The 18,086-nt window shown below is 40.5% G+C and overlaps 1 protein-coding gene across 1 annotated transcript; it reads left to right on the top strand.

The window, feature by feature from the left end:
- Positions 1-3,263: 3,263 nt before the first annotated feature.
- S100A10 (S100 calcium binding protein A10) lies at positions 3,264-17,735 on the top strand. The gene is made up of 3 exons (XM_074188869.1): positions 3,264-3,369; positions 13,344-13,496; positions 17,300-17,735. Exons 2-3 carry the CDS (start codon positions 13,365-13,367, stop codon positions 17,459-17,461), a joined length of 294 nt encoding a protein of 97 aa, XP_074044970.1. The 5' UTR covers positions 3,264-3,369; positions 13,344-13,364; the 3' UTR covers positions 17,462-17,735.
- The last annotated feature ends 351 nt before the right edge of the window (positions 17,736-18,086 follow it).

The raw sequence follows: 18,086 nt of genomic DNA, 5'->3' as shown, positions 1-18,086 counted from the left end.
CTCCAAGCTCATCACTCTTCAGAAGAACATTATACTCTAGAGTGAGAGAGGAGGCTTGGCCCAGAAAATCAAGACAAGCTTGATGTTTCCCTCAAGACTCAGCTGATGGCTCACCTTCTTCAATAAGCCTATTGCTGTCTTCCACACGTCTTAGTGTCTTCCTTCTGAGATGACTTCTCATTTACTTTCTCTATATCTTATATAGGAGCAGCTGAGTGGCACAGAGTATAGCGGGCTGGACCTAGAGACAGGAAGACTCATCTTCCTGAGTTCAAATATGGCCTCAGATACTTGCTAGATGTGTAACACCTGGCAAGTCACTTAACCCTAATGACCTCAGTTTCCACATTTGTCAAATGACCTTGAGGAGGCAAATGGCAAACTACTCCAGTATCTTAGTCAAAAAAAAAAAAAACCAAATGGGAGCACAGAGAGCTGGACATGACTGAAACAAATGAACAACAAAAAATCTTATATGTATGTATATGTGTATATGCATTCTAATTCTAAGCTCTTTGAGAACAGGGAATGTGTTTCTTTTTGTTAGAAGTAAGCACATTGCCAGGCATCTTTCTCCCCATCTTTTCTTTTTCCCCAATCAGTTCTGTACATTGTGTGGATACAGGGCAGCATATGGACTAGCTATGTGCCATCTCTCACTGGCTACATGACTAGACTGATACAAATGCTTTAAGTGAGCAATTTGTAAAACCTAGAAACCTCCGCTATGCTTACCAAAACTATTTGTCTCTCCATTGCCTTTTGGATACACCATAATTTTGATTTCTTGGAAATGTTGGTTATTGTGTGAATTTCAGAATATTGATATTGAAGTATAGAACTGTGCTTCAAGGAGAAGTTTGAAATCATTAAAAGCATTCCATAATTTCCCAAGTTCAAGACCAATCCCTCTTTCCACTCCAGCTCTCTTTTTTTCTTTTCAGGTACAGGCTAAGCTTATTATTCATTCACACTGTCTGTCTAGGATATAAGTACTAATGGAGCAACTTTATGGGCTCTCTAACTAACATCACACCATAGTAGGGATGATAAACATTCTGAGTAGGCACTTTGGAATTGATTGTGCAGCATGGGAGAACCTGACCCAGGACCACTTAGCATGGCCTGGCATGTGCTTACCTACAAGTAAGAAAGAATGGAAATAGCTCAAAGGCAACTGGAAATGTATAGAGTATCCACCCCAAGTGTTCCTGAGGACTTTTTGTGTGTGATCTATGGTGGAACATCATAAGCTCCTATTGGTCTGATCAACCATAGTCGGACACACTGTAGCTTATCTCTAATATAGTGATGTCATTTTTAATCTTCTTCCATATAGAAGGACAAGAACCAGAAGATAAATACTTGCTGAATTGTTCACTGAATCAATTTTGAAACTTATATTTTTAAAGTATCTGCTAAAATTAAAGTTGAGACATTAGCCAATGTAGAAAATGGAACTAAAAGAAAAGAAAAGGCAAGTCTCTCGTTAGGTAAAAGATGGCTAATGAACATTTCAACCTAGGAAGCCAAAAAATTTCAATGCAAACTAGTAATTATTATATTAAGTACTAGGTCCTGGTGATACAAAAGCAAAACAAAGCAGTTCCAGCCTTCAAGAAGCTTACATTCTCCCATAACAAACTGGAGTCCCTTTTGATCCCCTCAGAATGTCTTCCTCCATACCCTTGTTGACCTACTGAGAAGTTAAAGTAAAAAGTGGACTGCTTTCGTTTCTCTCCCTAAAGAGGTATGAGGGATTAAAAACTACCATTACAAGTAGTTGGAAAAACAAATAAATATGTTTTAAAAATTAATGGAACAGCTTGGTGTTCAAATGGATAGAGCACTGGCCCTGAAGTCAGAAGGACCTGAGTTCAAATTAATACTTACTTGGGTAATCCACTTAACACCTTTGTCTTGCAAAAAAACAAAAAAGAAAATTTACTAAAGGAAAAAAAGGGGGGGGGGGTGGACCAGCCCAGATAAGAAATGGAGCAAAGAAAAGGCAGTTAGGTGGCCCAATCCTGGAGTCAAGAGGACCTGAGTTCCAAGGCCACACAGCTAGGTAATTATGAAGTGTCTGAGACCGGATTTGAACCCAGGTACTCCTGACTCCAAGGCCAGTGCTTCATCCACTACGCCACCTAGCCTCCCCCTGACACTTTTTTAATTGAAGATTTTATCTATTTAGAGTTTTACAATTTTCCCCCCAATCTTACTTCCCTCCCCCACACCCCCCCACAGAAAGCAATTTGTCAGTCTTTACTTTGTTTCCATGTTGTGCATTGATCCAAATTGAGTGTCATGAGAAAAAAAATCATATCCTTAAAGAAGAAACATAAAGTATAAGAAGCAACAAGATCAGACAATAGAATATCAGTTTTTAACCTAAGACATTTAATAATTACCTAGCTCTGTGACCTTGGGCAAGTCATTTAACCCCATTGCTTGCCCCCCCCAAAATAGAAAAGAAATGTAGCAAATCAAAGTTTCTGTACTTATCAGAAGTGTGAAAGATCCCAAGAGGATCCTTGGACTATCATTCTGGAAGAGAGGAAACCTAATCTTAAAACAAAACAATCCTCCCTCCACCGAATTAAACTAAAACAAAATGTTCTTTATATCAAAAAAAAGAGTAATGAGGGAAACCCCCTCTAAGCAGTGACACCCCAGCCAGGGAGGAACCTCCATTGGCTTCAGGGTTCTTTTAAGGTATGTTCTTGGCAGAACCTAAATCTTAACCACTTCTTAGCTTCCAGATGGTTCCACCTTCTCCCGACAGAAGCGTGGAGAAAGACAACAAGCCTTGGAAGAAAACAATCCCTAGGTCAGGATAATAGCAGGGTGCCTGTTACAACTGGCCGTGCGCCAAATGGCCCTGCCCACGGCCTGCTGGAAGCTTTTGTGGCCACCATCATCCATCCAGTCAGGGAGGGTGAGAGCTGTGCTCGCTCCGTCCCCCTCCCCCCCCCACAGCACCCCCATCCCCCCCACTTCCACACCCCCCCTACATTCTAAAAGTAAATCAAGCGGGAAGGGCACTGGTGCTGTTCAGGAAAGCCCTGAAGCCTTCCCTGGGGAAGCGGTCCGTGGAGAGGCGCATTCCTTCGGGCGCAGACGCCTGGAGGAGGGAGGGGACTGGAAAAAGTTAGAACCCCGGCCCTGGAGATGGGAGGGAAGGGGGGGAAGAGGCGGGGCCGGAGGAGCCCCGTGCAATCAAAGGCTCCCCCAGGCTCCCCTGCCCAGCCCCCGGTTCCACCCTCTCCCCCACCCACCCTAAGCAAGCCAGCCTAAGAGTGCTCGCTGGCTACTTCTGCTCAGCAGGTCTGCCTGTTCCGCTCAGCAGCTTCTTGGGGCTCCAGCAAGGTGAGTTCCTCTCTCTGACTCTCTCCCCGTAGTTTTTCTGGCCTCTTTGTCGCTTCCCCCCGCCCCACCGAGGCGCGGATTAGCGGGGTGCTGGAGCTAGATGCAGCCACCCCCGGCGGGGCGCGATTCCGGGCTCCCCGGGGTTGGACTCGCTCCTCCAGCCAGGAGGGAAGCAGGTTGCCCCAGGCCAGCCCCGAGATCCTGCTCCGGCTGCGAGTCCCTGCGAGGTCAGGGTTTGGGGGTACCCCGACCAGAAGGTGCCCGGAGCCACTTGCGGGTAGCTGTTCGCTAGGGATCCGCTGTTCCAGAATGAGTGGGACCACACCCAGGGGCGAGCCGTTGACGCACCCCTTCCCGACCCGGGGCTAGGTGGGTACCTAGGCAGGGCAGGAGGTGGGGCGAGGAAAGGAAGGGTGCCAGGGCACCTGGAATACTCAGAATATGCCTGCGAGGATCCATCTGGGCCCTTTGGAGGAACAAAGGCGACGGACAGACACCTAACAGCTACAGACACCTACACCTCTCCTGCATCTCTCCTTTTTTCTGCCATTTCGTGTCCTGCCGCTTCCATTCTCCAGCCACTCAACCCCTCACCTGCTGATCCTCTGGACACTGGGAGCCATCTTTCTGATAGGCAACCTTCAGCCAGAGGTGGCCACACTCCCTCCGGCCACATCTTCCTCCAAATATTTATTTCCAACAAAGAGCCGTTAGGAAATCCCCCCCCCCCCCTGGAATAGACAGGTATAACGCACGTCTACCGGTTCGGGCAGGGGAGGTTGGACGTTGCTTGAATTTAATGTCGGTCACTGCCTGGGACGCTAGAATGCAGTTAGTTAGGTCCCTACCTTGCTTCCCTGTCTCGATTTACACTCTTGAAAGCGTTTTCTCACTCCTAGGTGCTTTGGGCTGGGTTTCCTGTTGTTATACACTTGACTAGAAGGTGGCTGGCTAGTCCTTACCCAGAGGGGAGGAGGGGAGACAAGGAAAGGGAAACAGAGGGAAGGATCTGGAGGAGGGAAGATAAAAGAGATAGGGCAGGAATCCAAAATAATCTTAAAATCACCCTCAGAGCTGTTTGCCTTGGAAACTGGATAAGAGGAAGCTACAAATAAAGCGTTTCCTCTCCCCAGAACAAAAAAGTTTCAATTTCATCCTGACCAAGTTAGAAAATCAAATGTGAAGGAAAAGAAATATGACCTAAATTCCTAATCCCAAGTTAATTTTGCCCAGTGGGAAGACCACAGACCAGGATCCACAACTTTACTGAGTCATTCGATTATCATTAACTATCACTCCAGATCTTATTACTGCACTATCTCAACTTTAATTCTTCAGGGAGAGCAGGGGGGAAGTTAACAGCTATATTGGGGATATGAGACTAGAAGGATTCGTTGGCCTGTTTGGGGTGGTTAGGAAACATCTGGAAGAAAGAGGAGGGAAGGGACTACATTAGAAGTGCTTTGGCACCTATCTCCTCATTCTTCACTCTGGGTCCAATGGCCTCTAAGAGCATAAGTGAATGGAGCACACTCTGTTCCTGGATACATCAAGTGGAGGAAGGCTGAGTGATACAGCAAGCCAGAATCTTGTGGGTGTGGTCCTGGATCGCCGAGGTTTCTCTGATAGGGCAGAATCGTCTCTAAAGGAAAAAAGGGAAACTGCCATTTTAGAGGATATTCCCCAAGAGGAAGTCAATCAATGCCAAATTTGAACTGTGATTTGAAAGAGGATCAGTTTCTTGACTGGGAGCGCCATCCTCTAGGACAGTTATAAAATTGAGAGATTTTTGTCAGGTTATCATTCATTCATTCATTCATTCATTCATTTGACATTGATTTAGTAGGGCCTGGGGTAGATGTGGGAAGAATATAGTTCCTGCCATCACTTGTTTCTAGTGTAGGATGTCTAATTTATATCACTGACAGCTTTGGCAGTCAATTGAAACCTTTGGATCTCCTTTTCAGAACAATACTTTTATAAATTTTTTTTTATTTTTAAGGCAATGGGGTTAAGTGATTTGCCCAAGGTCACACAGCAAGGCAATTATTAAAATGAGATCAGATTTGAACTCAGGTCCTCCTGACTCCAGGGCTGGTGCTCTATCCACTGTGCCACCCAGCCGCCCCAACAATACTTTTTAAACATAGAATTTCAAAGGAAAAATGCTATCCTAATATAGTTATTCAATATTTTTTAAACATGATCATAAACCCAGATGCAAAAATGAATGTCAAATCAGCATCTAGATATGATGGAAAGATTGGGGATATAGTGCTTCTTTCCAAATCCTTCCTGTATCCCTCCAGACAAGTCACTCATCTTCTCTGAAAAGGAAAGGTTAGAACAGATGACCCATAAAGTCCCTTCCTACACCATAACCTAGGATCTTATTAAAAAGTAGGGTGTAGTCAGGAGTACCTGGGTTCAAATCCAGTCTCAGACACTTAATAATTACTTAGCTGTGTGGCCTTGGGCAAGCCACTTAACCCCATTTGCCTTGGAAAAACCTAAAAAAAAAAAACAAAGTAGGGTGTAATTATTATGTAAGAGAGAAATAAAGACCTATGGGGATCCAGAGGAGGGAGATATGATATCTAAACTAGGGGAATAGGGAAAGAAAGATTTCCTGAAGAAGAGAAATTGGACTTTGGCCAATTTTAGCAGGCAATGATGAGGAAAGAGCATTCCAAAAGCTAAGGGCACTTTGTGTGAAAATACAAGATAAAATCAGGGAAACGGGAGTCTAACTTTATAACTTCTTGTCTGCTAGATGCACTTACAGGTTATTTTTTTTCTGGTTAGGAAAGAGGCCAGTTGTTGCTACAGACTTTTTCCTCTGAAGCTTGAATTTCAATAATTAAGTGCTAGGTTTTATATTTTGAACTGGGGATGGGGGGAGGCTAGGGCCATGGAAGCATTGTCAGTAATAACTCGATCTTTGCCTCTAACATATTCCAGCAAATTGCTAAAGATACAACTATGGGTGGGGGAGAGGACAGAGTTCATAAGTCATTTCAGATTTCTTCTTCAACCCCACCCCGCTAACTGCTATCCAATTTTTATCCTCTTGTAAGAAATAGATACTTCCCATTTACAAGAGGCCAGTTTCTTACTACATAAATCTATAGTGTTTAGAAGTCTTTGGGGAAATTTTAAGATTAGCTCGGATAGCTAACTGGTATGAGTTCATATATATTTGAGCAAGAGAAATTCTATTAGGTGATACTTTTTGCAGAATGTTTCAAGTCATGAGGCAACCTCTAGCCAACTATTTTGTATGGTCCCTGGGGTGTTGAGTTGGGTGGGGCTGAGATTGGGTGTGCCCTTGCTCCACTCAAAAGAAAAAAAAGGCAACTCTATTAGAATTTGGCCATTTAGAGTGAACTTGGATCCAGAGTGAACAGTTCCATTGTTTCCATCGAGTTCTGCATATGTTAGCATTTTGAGCTCAGTGAAATGCCAGCAGGGTATTTAATGATGTATACCATAGCCCATCACCTCCCCTTTAACAAAAGTTTCCCAGTATTTACCATCCCTTTGCTAAGTAGCTTCTACCTGCCAATCCCAAATGGCTTGACTATCAGAGGATGCATAAATCTAAATGCGGATATATAGCATATCTTTGGAGAAATATATATACTAATGAATAACTGATATTTTTGATTTAGCAAAAAAAATCTGAGTTAATTCCTCTTACTGAAATTTCAACTTCAATATTTCATCCTGAATGTTTTCTCTGCTGCTTAAGGCTTTGACAAACCATGTGCAGCAGGGCAGGAGATAGATTATACCCAGACCTATTCAGTCAACCCAATTCCTCTGACCCCCTAATGGGCCTCCCTGTTAAAGATCAAACTCAATAATTCCTTCTAGTTTCAGCTCTGAAACTATTACTTTAAGACTTCCCAAAGGCAAAAGCAAGAAAACCTCAAACATGCTAAACAGCTCTTTGTTTTTGCTGAAAGTTTTTTCTGAAATGCTTCCAACCTCAGGCTGGGCTGGGTGGGCTACAGGAAAAGAGGGACAGATGAAATGCATGAGATGAAAAATGGTGGTGTTCATATGATTCTAATTAAAAATTAGAAGTATTTTTCTATTGTTATTGTTTTTATTTTGTTTTGAGCTGGGGCATAGTCCCATGGTCAGTTCAAGAGACTGTTTAGAGGTACTTTCCAAAAGAAACCCCCCCCCACTCCCTTTTAAATTCCACTGTTTCCAAGAAATAGGTATTCATTCATTTCATTTGCATCAAAAGGATTTATTAAATGTAGAAAAATATTTGGGACTGTGCCCTTTCTGGAGTTCATAGTCCAAGAGAGGGCTGGTTACAATTGATGTATCAGAGGAGCCAGGTTAATATCCTGACTATTAGCTGTATGTCCTTGATCAAATCACCTCCCTTCTCCCTATGGCCTCACTTTCCTACATACAAAGAAAAGGAGGTTAGACAAAATCACCTCCAAGACCTCTTCCAAATCTATAATTAAGGTATAGCTCATACTGGAAATAGCAATAGATGAATATTAAACAAATACAGAATGAACATTAAAGATATACAAAATAATGAATCTTCTGAAGTGTTCTCAGACATCAAAACTCTCAGTATTTGAAGTTATAATTGTGTGAAATATGATCTTTGGTACCAACACAATGGACACATGCTGTGTAAATTTGAATGTGACCATTATTCACACTCTTTGGAACCTAACTCCATAGAATAGAGGGATCAATCATATATATATAGATTGTTATAAAGATTTTAAAAAATCCTAAAGGAGAAAGGAGTGTGACAGAAAGTTTAGCGAGTGGAAAATCAAGATTAAAAGGAGGGAAATGTAATTTTAAGGGTCTAATCAGACCTGTTTTGCAGGATTCATATTTTCCTTCGTTTCTGGAATGTGTTTTCTCTGTCTGCCATCCTGAGGCCCTTCCTTTCTCAGCCCCTCCCTTCTGTTACATCTGGTTCAGACAGTTACGGTACCTTAAGCTCCATCTAGTGTTTTCTCATTTTTCCCAGTCTTGACTAAGGGCCTTACACACTTTTCCTTGGGTTCTGTTTTAACAGTTTTAGAGGTCCTATTCCATTTGGAACCAAAAACTCTGCATTCAAATCATAGCCTTCTGCAGTGTCACTGAATTTCTGGGTCCTCAGTTTCCTCCTCTGTAAAATAAGGACACAAGTTGATGAGCTCAGGCTGGCACAGTGGAAAAGGGGCTGGATTAAGAATCAGCCTCATTGTGAATCCTGTTGGACAAGTCACTGGACATTCTGGGACCTCATTGTCCTAATCTGTAAAGTAGAGGTGCAGTGGGTGACCCCTGAGCTACCTTGCAGATTCTGTACTTCTAAGCTAGCCAAGGGCTCTTCTTCAATCCCCATGACCCTTTTCTGTCAACCTCTTTTAGAGCTGTTTGGGGTAGGATTTGAGTTTTCAGTAGAAGATGGAGGAGCCCCACCCTCTCTTCCATCCTGAGTAGCTCAGCTTAGGAGGATGGCTGTGTGAATGGAAATGTTAGGCTCACTTCCTCTGAAGTGCTGCCACCAAACTCAGCAGAATTGGAAAGGGTCAGTTTGCCCAAGCCCCACCCAAACGGAGAGGTTTTAACCAAGCTGATTCAGCCTTTGCAGCTGCCAGAGAGGGAAGCAGGGGGGGCCCCCAGCAAGAGATGCAACATTTTGGTGATTCATCTACGAGTCTGGAAGGCAGCTTAGGTACAAATTTTCTTCCATTTCTTTATTGATTTTAGAGTTGGCCAACCTCTTTCTACATAACACAATCCCCCAACTGTAGTCCTTAGTCAACTCCCACTAAAGCCTTGGTGAATAATTATATTCAAAATGCAGGCCTTTTGTTTCAAGAGGTTTTTTTTCCTATTTCATCACTATGAATCTGTCTCCCTTTTCTGCTTTTTCATTCCAAAGTGGGAAGAGAAAGCAATCAGCAAATTGCTAAGTTTTCAATGAATTTACTGAATTAAAAAAAAAAACTACAGGAAAGAATGAACAAATACCAGTTCTGATGTTTAGTGATCAAGTCACTTTCATCTCTTTGTGCCTCAGTTTCCATTTAAGATCTCTTCCAACTCTAAATCTATGTTACTGTAGGCATGATGAAGTACTGTGGAGTGGAGTCAATCAGTAACCTTAATCTAGGGCCTATTATGATAGAATGAAAGGCAAAATGTTCCCTGTTCTCAAGGAGTTTCATCTTAAGAAGGAAGAACCTCTTAGAGAACCAGAGTTCCAATCACAGAATCTTCCACTTAGTACTCTTGTAACCTTGGAGATCAGTTTCCTCATCTTGAGAATGAGGGAGGGGGTTAGGTGATTCCTGGCAAAAAAATATTCATGAAAAGAAGAGACAGAAACACATATGATAGGGGCGGCCAGGTGGTGAAGTAGATAGAGCAGCAACCCTGGAGTCAGGAGTCCCTGGGTTCAAATTTGACCTCAGACACTTAATAATTACCTAGCTGTGTGGCCTTGGGCAAGCCACTTAACCTCATTGCCTTGCAAAAATCTAAAAAAAAACAAAAAAAAAACCCACCTATGATAGACCAGACTCCAGTCTGAATCTTTGAGGATATCTGGTCTCTCCCTAACATCAGGTCTAAATTTATCTCCTAACAAGTTCAGGAGCAAATGGAACAAATCTAATCCCTTTTTCATATAACAGCCTTTGGAACTGTTTTCCTAAACATTCCCAATTTATAGGATCATGGGTCGAGTAGACTCTAGAGTTTGAAGAGACCTTAGGGACCATTTTCTCAACCTTTTTTGTAGATTAGGAAACAGGCTAAATAACTTATCTAAGGTCACCCATATCAATAATATGCCATAGTTAAAAAGTGATTCTCTGGATGTGAAGTTTCTAGAAACCTGTACCCAGAGAGAAGTCAGAAAGGTTGATTTATAATGGAGAAAATTTTCCAAAAGAAAATGTTTTGTTCTACCATTTATAAATAAATAAGCAGAAACATTGATTTCATCTTTATGATGCTGGATTTGTGATCTTGCTAAAGCAACAGTTGTAAGATGTTATAAGATTCCAGTCAGTGTGCTTTACCCTATTCCATTTATTTTAGCCAAGTCTCAAGGCTATTGGCCATCCTGATCCTTCTTCTCTGGAAGTTCTTAGTTTAGCAGTATTTTTGGAGCCCAGAACTGAATACAACTCAAATGTGATCAAACTTTCTCACTTAACAACCTTCCGAAATGTTGTTTTGGAAAAAAAAAAAAAACGCTACTCTGGGAATATTCTGCCTTTACCTATGATAAAGTAGAGAAATTGTAAGGTAGATTAAAATTTCTAGAAGTCTTTAGAAATTAATAGGGTTGAGGCACAGCAGATCTGATTTCTGGGGATTCTTTGAACTTTAGAATAAAGAGTTAGTTTGGTGGTTGTTTTGGGTTTTTTTTTTAAATCTCTGTGGTATGCCTTTTTGGCTTCCTGGATTCAAGCTATTTTTGATTTAGGGTGGGGTAACAGGACCTCCTCTGATAGGTGACTCATTCTCATTTTAATTCTCTTAGAGAAGACAGATGGTAAGACACTCTTTGGAGACTTTGACAAAGACTATCCTCCAGAGCAGATCCCTTCTACTGTTCAGGTATTTAATTCTGTCCAGCTTTGGTGACCTCAGTGTGATTTTTCTTGGCAGAGATATTGGAGTGGTTTGCCATTTCCTTCTCCAATTCATTTGCTAAGATGAGGAAACTGAGGCAAAGAAGGATCAGTAACTTGCCCAGAGTCACACAGCTAATAAGTGGTAGCAATTTGAACTCAGGAATGTGCATTTTCCTGCCTCTGGCCCAACACTCTATCCCTTGTTCCACTTATCTGCCCCTAAAACCTCTTCCATAGCTCTCTTCAGACTCAGATGGTCTATCTCTGGATTTTACTTTGTTTATTTTGTAAAGCAGGACCGAGAATCTTCAGGATATTTCATCCCACTGTAGTTCTTACTCTTCTCTCCAAATGAAGTGCCTTCCTAGTTAGGTCTTCTTGGTTCTAGTTTATAATATTCTAGCTGAAAAGGCAAACACGATCCAATAGCTTCTGCGACTCTCTGAGCATAAAAAAGGGAGAGGGGGACTGACTGTTCTTCAGTGTAATCAGCCCTCTTGTTCTCCAACTTAACTTCACCTTGAGCTCAGTAAAGGAGATCCCAGAAGAGATCCATTAGTATTGAATGTGTAACAGCTAGTTAATGGCCAGCAAAAAAACCCACAGCTTTTTTTGTGGTTTTTAAGTGGTTCTTTGAATGCCTCAAAAAATCTTGCATCTGTTCCATATCTAGTGATTAATTTGACAAGAAAACTTTGGTCAAGATCTCCCTCTGTTTCTGCCAAAGCATTTTTTCTGAGACTTTAAGAGACTTCTCCTCTTTCCCATTCATTATGTTCAACTAGTTAAAAGTCTTTTAAACTAAGCATCTTAACTGTTACCATTCCTAGAAATATGTTCAACAGATTCAGCTCATCCAGTACACATTTCTTAAATGGCTATGTGTCAAGCATTATGCAAGTCTTAGGAATCTAAAAGCAAAATAGTCCCTGTCCTCAAGGAGCTTACATTGTACTGGGGGAACCAATATAAACTCAAATAGTCAAATACTTCAACAGATCTGTGATTTCATAAGGGAGGATGTTCCCTCCACTGATGCAAATTGCAGCCATCCATTCCTGCTCAATCTCATGACTTATAGCTGCCTCCCCACCCAAATTCACCATAAATTGGAAACCTTCCTTTTCTTGGCATCCCTAAGATTCCCTTTGGAAACCAAAGGCCATCCAATCCCCCCCACACTCAGCATTTGGTCAATTCATCCCTTTTCTTTCTTTTTTTTTTTTTTTAGCAAGGCAATGGGGCTAAGTGGCTTGCTCAAGGCCACACAGCTAGGTAATTATGAAGTGTCTGAGTCTGGATTTGAACCCAGGTACTCTTGACTCCAGGGCAAGTGCTCTATCTACTGTGCCACCTAGCCGCCCCTCAATTCATCTCTTTCAACCACTCATTTCTTTGATATCATCCTTTATTCCAGTTCTTCATAGTTCCTAATTTTGAATATGTTGCAGCCTACCACATGAAATGCACACAGATCAAAATATCAGAGAAGTTCTTTTTCTAGCTATCAAAAATTGGTCTCTCCCTTAGGAACTGGGATCAGCAACAATCAAATGCAATTCCGAAGGATCAATGATGAAATCTACTCCCCCCTCCCAACAGAGAGGTGATAGAGATATAAATTCTGGACATGGCCAATGCAGGAATTTGTTTTGTTTGAATATACATATTTATTGTTATTTATTTTTTCCTTTCCCACAACATATTAAAGTACATGGTTACCCACAGACTACCATAGAACCTAGGCAAAACAGCTGCAGTTAGTTTTTATTTGGTAAAGGCATGCTGTTTCATTGTAAAATATGGAAATTTAATACAGTAGCAAATTACAGCCACCATATCAATAAGCATCCGGGGATTTTAGCAAACTGTAGTCATTTGCAAGAAAATATTTTCCTCCTGCACTTAGATACAACTAGATTTCAAAAAATAGTTTAAAGAGCTGATTTTTCATATCTGTTAACTGAATGTGACTTCATGGGTTTTCAGTACTTAACCATCCATAAAGCTTAATTAAAATAAATTGTTTTGTCAGTTAAAAAAATTAGAGAATGGGAGATGGGAGGAAAGGGCTAGGATAGACATATAAGAATGCCAGGAATTCTACTTTTCCTAATAATTAGAGTTAGGTTTAGCTGAATCAGCTCTGAGATGGGAGGAGAAATGGTGGCAGCTCATTCAAAAGCTGTTAAAACATACTGTCTTCTTGCCTTCATTAGAACAGAGGTTGATGCCATATAGAGACACCTATCCTGAGAAAGACCAGTATCTAGATTATAGTTTCATACCTACTGGGCTTAAATTTATAAATGAACTCTGTGTGTTTGGGGCATCTTTGAACAGGTTTCAGAAGACACCGCCAAGATGCCATCTCAAATGGAACATGCCATGGAAACTATGATGTTTACCTTTCATAAGTTTGCTGGAGACAAAGGCTACTTAACAAAAGAAGATCTAAGAGTTCTCATGGAAAAAGAGTTCCCTGGATTCTTGGAAGTAAATATTGAAAAAACTTTTAACAGATAGAAGGGAATAACTTAGTCTCTAGACTTTCGTTTTCTTCTTCTTTTCCTATTCAATCACCCCTTTCTAATAGTGGCACAAGTCATTTCTATGGCATAAGCATTTGCATTTATTCAGTAATTACTAGATGAGTGCCTGCTATATACAGAAGGAGGTGGGAGGGAAAACTGAAAAGATAAGACAGGATTCCTATCTTCAAAGGGTTTATATTCTGATAATAGTAACAATAATAGCTAAGTTTATGCTGTACTTTGGGGTTAACAAAATGCTCTGCTTTGATTCTCACAAATAGCCTGTAAGGTAGGCGCAACAATCATGATTCCTATTTTACAGGTGAAAAAAACCTCAGGCTCAGAGACATTAAATTGATTTACCCAAGTTCACCAACTAGCAAGTACCTGAGACAGGCCTTTCCTAATAGCATATTCAACTTTCCCTTCCACTAATAACCATAATACAATACACACAATGGCATAAGAAAAGTCAAAACAAACATCATTCAGGGGTATAGAATCACTAGAGGATGTTATATGGAGAGAAGATAGTAAATAAGTGAATTGATTCATTTCATTTCTCAAAATCAGGGTTGTAGCCCCCATATCTTGGCCAAATATCATAATTTAAATTGACTTAAATTCCTTAAAGGAGATAAGATATTTCTTTTTCCCCCAATTCTAATCTATAATAATATTTTGATAATAATATAATAATGATTATATTATCATCATCATCATTTATTCTTAGTGGAATTCAAGCTTCATTCTATGAGGAATAGCTTTTCCATGGGAAAATGAAAGACCCTTTTATCTGAAAATGCAATGAGAATGGAGAGTCATAATTTAGAATAAGGGAGATTTAGAGCTGAAAGAGATGTCTTACTTTGTGACATTTCTGCTATTATATTTCTCTTTTCCCTGGCTTGGAGAGTCTATTTGAGTAGAAGTCTTAGTCTTTCAGATTGATTGGACCAACTAATCTCAGGCGATAAAACTGATCAGCAGATGGAAATGGGCATGGTGATGCATTAGACCTAAAATGGGCCCTTCCTTCTCTGAAATAATCATGATCACTGGAAAAGATAATTCCTGTGTTTGACATTGAATAATTTAATAGCTTCTGAAGGATGAAAGGATAGAAAGTTAAAAGGCTCCAGGCTGCCTCTTAGCATTTGTCCCCAGGAAATGGTACATTAGTAAAGCAGATGACTCCTCTTTTATAGGCATAGAGTAACATCATGGTGTACTATGACTGGCATTTTGTTTATAGCACTATTCAGACTGATTTCAAGGATGACTTAATAATGAATTTTACTGATTATATCTATTATTGATTACTTGGTAATTATGAATGTGCCCAGGTTGGTGAAAATGAGCAGTAAAATAAAGAAAATAATCCACTGATAAGCATTTATTTAGTATTTACTGTGCAACTGGCCCTGTGCCTGGTTCCAGGAATAGAATAAGTATAGGGAACAGAGTTTGTGATTTCTTTAATATAGGGAACACTTAGATAAGGAATTTCTTCTACCTGTGCAGATTTACACTTTCTTTACAAATTACAGTCTTTAAAAATTTGCCTAGAGCACTTAAGTCAAACAACCAGTATAGTATGTCCCTAATACAGAATTCAACTTGGGACTTCCTGGTTCCAAAGTTTCTTATACTGGAGCTGCCTCTCAGGCACTGGAGATAAAAAAAAAAAAAGTTTAAAAGTGAACTTAGCAGGAGCAGCTAGGCAGCCCAGCGGATAGAGTACTAGCCCTGGAGTCAGGAGGACCTGAGTTCAAATGCAGCCTCTTAATAAAAAAGGTTTTTTTAGGTTTTTGTAAGGCAAATGGAGTTAAGTGGCTTGCCCAAAGCCACACAGCTAGGTAATTATTAAGTGTCTGAGACCAGATCTGAACTCAAGTACTCCTGACTCAAGGGCCGGTGGTTTATCCGCCAGCCACCCCCCAGCCTCTTAATAATTGCCTAGCTGTGTGACCCTGGGCAAGTCACTTAACCCCATTGCCTTAAATAAATAAAAAAAAATTTTAATGAACTTGTCCTTGTCTTCAAGTTTGAATCTCTTCTCTGAACACAGATGATCCAATTCCCTACCAACCAGTCAGGAGGACTCCCTCTGCCCCTTCCCAACTGAGTGATGCTAAGGAAATTACTTGACCTCTCTGACTCAGTTTCAAAATCTATAAAATGGGGTCAATCATCACATTGACCTCCCAGGATAGTCATGAAGATCAAATAAGATCATGTTTACGCAGTGTTTCACAAACCCTAGAATGCCATATAAATGTGAACTGTCATTACCCTACTTCTAAAAAAGCCAAAGCAAATCCCCTAAGGGCCGGTTTAAGTCTAGGCTCAGAGATGGGCCAGATCTGGATTGCCCTTTGTGTGTAGTTTGGTGAGTGAGAAAAGAAAACAGGGAGGAGTTTTCCCCCAGAGTATTTCACCTCCTTCTGGATATTGTAATATTAATTCGCTGTTTTTCTCAAGTCTGGGGCATTCCAAATCAGCCCTTCCTGGCTCTTCATGATCCAGCCCACAATAGACAGCTAGCCAAGGGTGCTCTGACTGCCCTGTGTCCTAGATCTTGAAAAATCAATTGGCTTCTAATCTGGAAAGTGTACAAGTTAGAGAGCTAGCTGAGGCAGAGACATTTACTTTTCAAGTCTGACAGGTCTGGAAAGGACAGGGGCCATCTCAAGGGGATATGTGAGTGATTTATTGGTGGTATGAGGTCATGATTCCAATCCTCCACCTTCCTCTTTCTTACCACACCTCATACCCTTTTATTTCTTCAAGTTCGTTCCTTACATCATATAAATCTCACCCACCACTCTCTGACTGTAGTGAGAAAGTTGCAAGCAGGGCCATAATTTGCAGAAACCTCTCCCTCAAAGCCATCAACTTCTCAGAAATATAGAACCAGACATTAGTCCTCATTTTATTGCTCAGGGCTTGAGATTCAAACTCTTGAGAGGAAAAAAAACCAAATCTTTGACTTTGACTTTCTAGATTTCTCTATGAAAGTCAGTGACACTCAGCAAAACAACTAGAGGTTTTAATGAAAGTTGGAGAACATTTGCTCCCATTATGTTTTGGTGGTATTTATTTTTTATATAAAAACAAAAGATAAAAATAAAAATTAATTTAAAATTTGTTTAAATTTATTTTTAAAAGAATATTATAGGGGCAGCTAGGTGGTGTAGTGGATAAAGCACAGGCCCTGGAGTCAGGAGTACCTGGGTTCAAATCCAGTCTCAGACACTTAATAATTACCTAGCTGTGTGGCCTTGGGCAAGCCACTTAACCCCGTTTGCCTTGCAAAAAAAAAAAAAAAAAAAAAAAAAAAAAAGGAATAGTATAGCTACAAGGAGAAAAGAAAAAAATAAATTTACTGTAAAAAAGATGCAGTTATACAAAATAAATCTTCCTATGGCTTTACATAAAAAAAATGTGTCTCATTTTATATTCTAACTCTATTACTTCCCTATAATGGGTAATATGTTTCACCATGAATCGTCTGGCATCATGAATACCCATTACATTGATCACAGTTTTTGAAGTTGTTTTTCTAACCCTCTTTCTCCCTCCACCCTTTCTAATCTTTCCCTCTATAAACTAGTTGATCTCTATAGATTCTTTGAAAAATCAAGATCCAAAAATTTAGGTACTTTCTCTTTAATAGCTAGCTCTACAGATCCCAATCCCTAAGTCCCTTGGTCCAATATATTTGACTCACATGCTTTTGCTTCTTGTGATTCTTTTTTTCAGAACCAGAAAGACCCTTTAGCTGTAGACAAGATTATGAAAGATCTGGACCAATGCAGAGATGGAAAAGTGGGCTTCCAGAGCTTCTTTTCACTTATTGCTGGGTTGATCATCGCATGCAACGACTATTTTGTCGTACATATGAAGCAGAAGGGGAAAAAATGAACCCAAGCTAAGGAACTCCTCCCAATCCTGATCCATTGCAATATCCTGAGTGCTCACTTTCAAGATATTACCATATAGCTGCCCCTAGAATGAAGGATTTGCATGAGCAGACCCAGGCCCTTAGAATGTACAAATGAACTCCAAGCTTACAATTTGATAGCTAGGGAAAGAAAATAGAAATATATATCAGATAACCTTTTGATTGTTTTTTTTATTATATGTACTCCTTAACCCACAATAAAAAAGAAAGCATTCTTTTTTTTTTTTAATGTCTAATTTGGGTTGACTTCTTTCTTCGGAAATGTTGTTTTGCTTCCTCACTTAACACACAGAGCTCAAAGAGACATCTTGCCCTTGGCACACTTCCCATCCTCCCCATGCCAGCTGGCGAGAGTGATGCTCTGTCACCATATTCCACAGAAAGGGAATGAGTTATTCTTCCAAGTTCTGCCTGATTGCTCAGCAAGAGAATGGAGCTTAAAACTATGTCCACACTAATCTCCTAGGGAATAGGCAACCTCCCTACACAAGGGGGATCCCAAATGTTAGACTCATAAATGTAGTCCTCCCTAGTTAAATGGAAAAAAAAAAAAACTCAGAAACATGCCCTTCAACCCTCCCCTTT

The sequence above is a fragment of the Macrotis lagotis genome, chromosome 5 (genome assembly GCF_037893015.1).
Source record: "Macrotis lagotis isolate mMagLag1 chromosome 5, bilby.v1.9.chrom.fasta, whole genome shotgun sequence".
NCBI classification, from domain to species: Eukaryota; Metazoa; Chordata; class Mammalia; order Peramelemorphia; family Peramelidae; genus Macrotis; species Macrotis lagotis.
The sequence above is the reverse complement of the archived record's forward strand: the minus strand, read 5'-3'. Positions and strand labels throughout refer to the sequence as shown.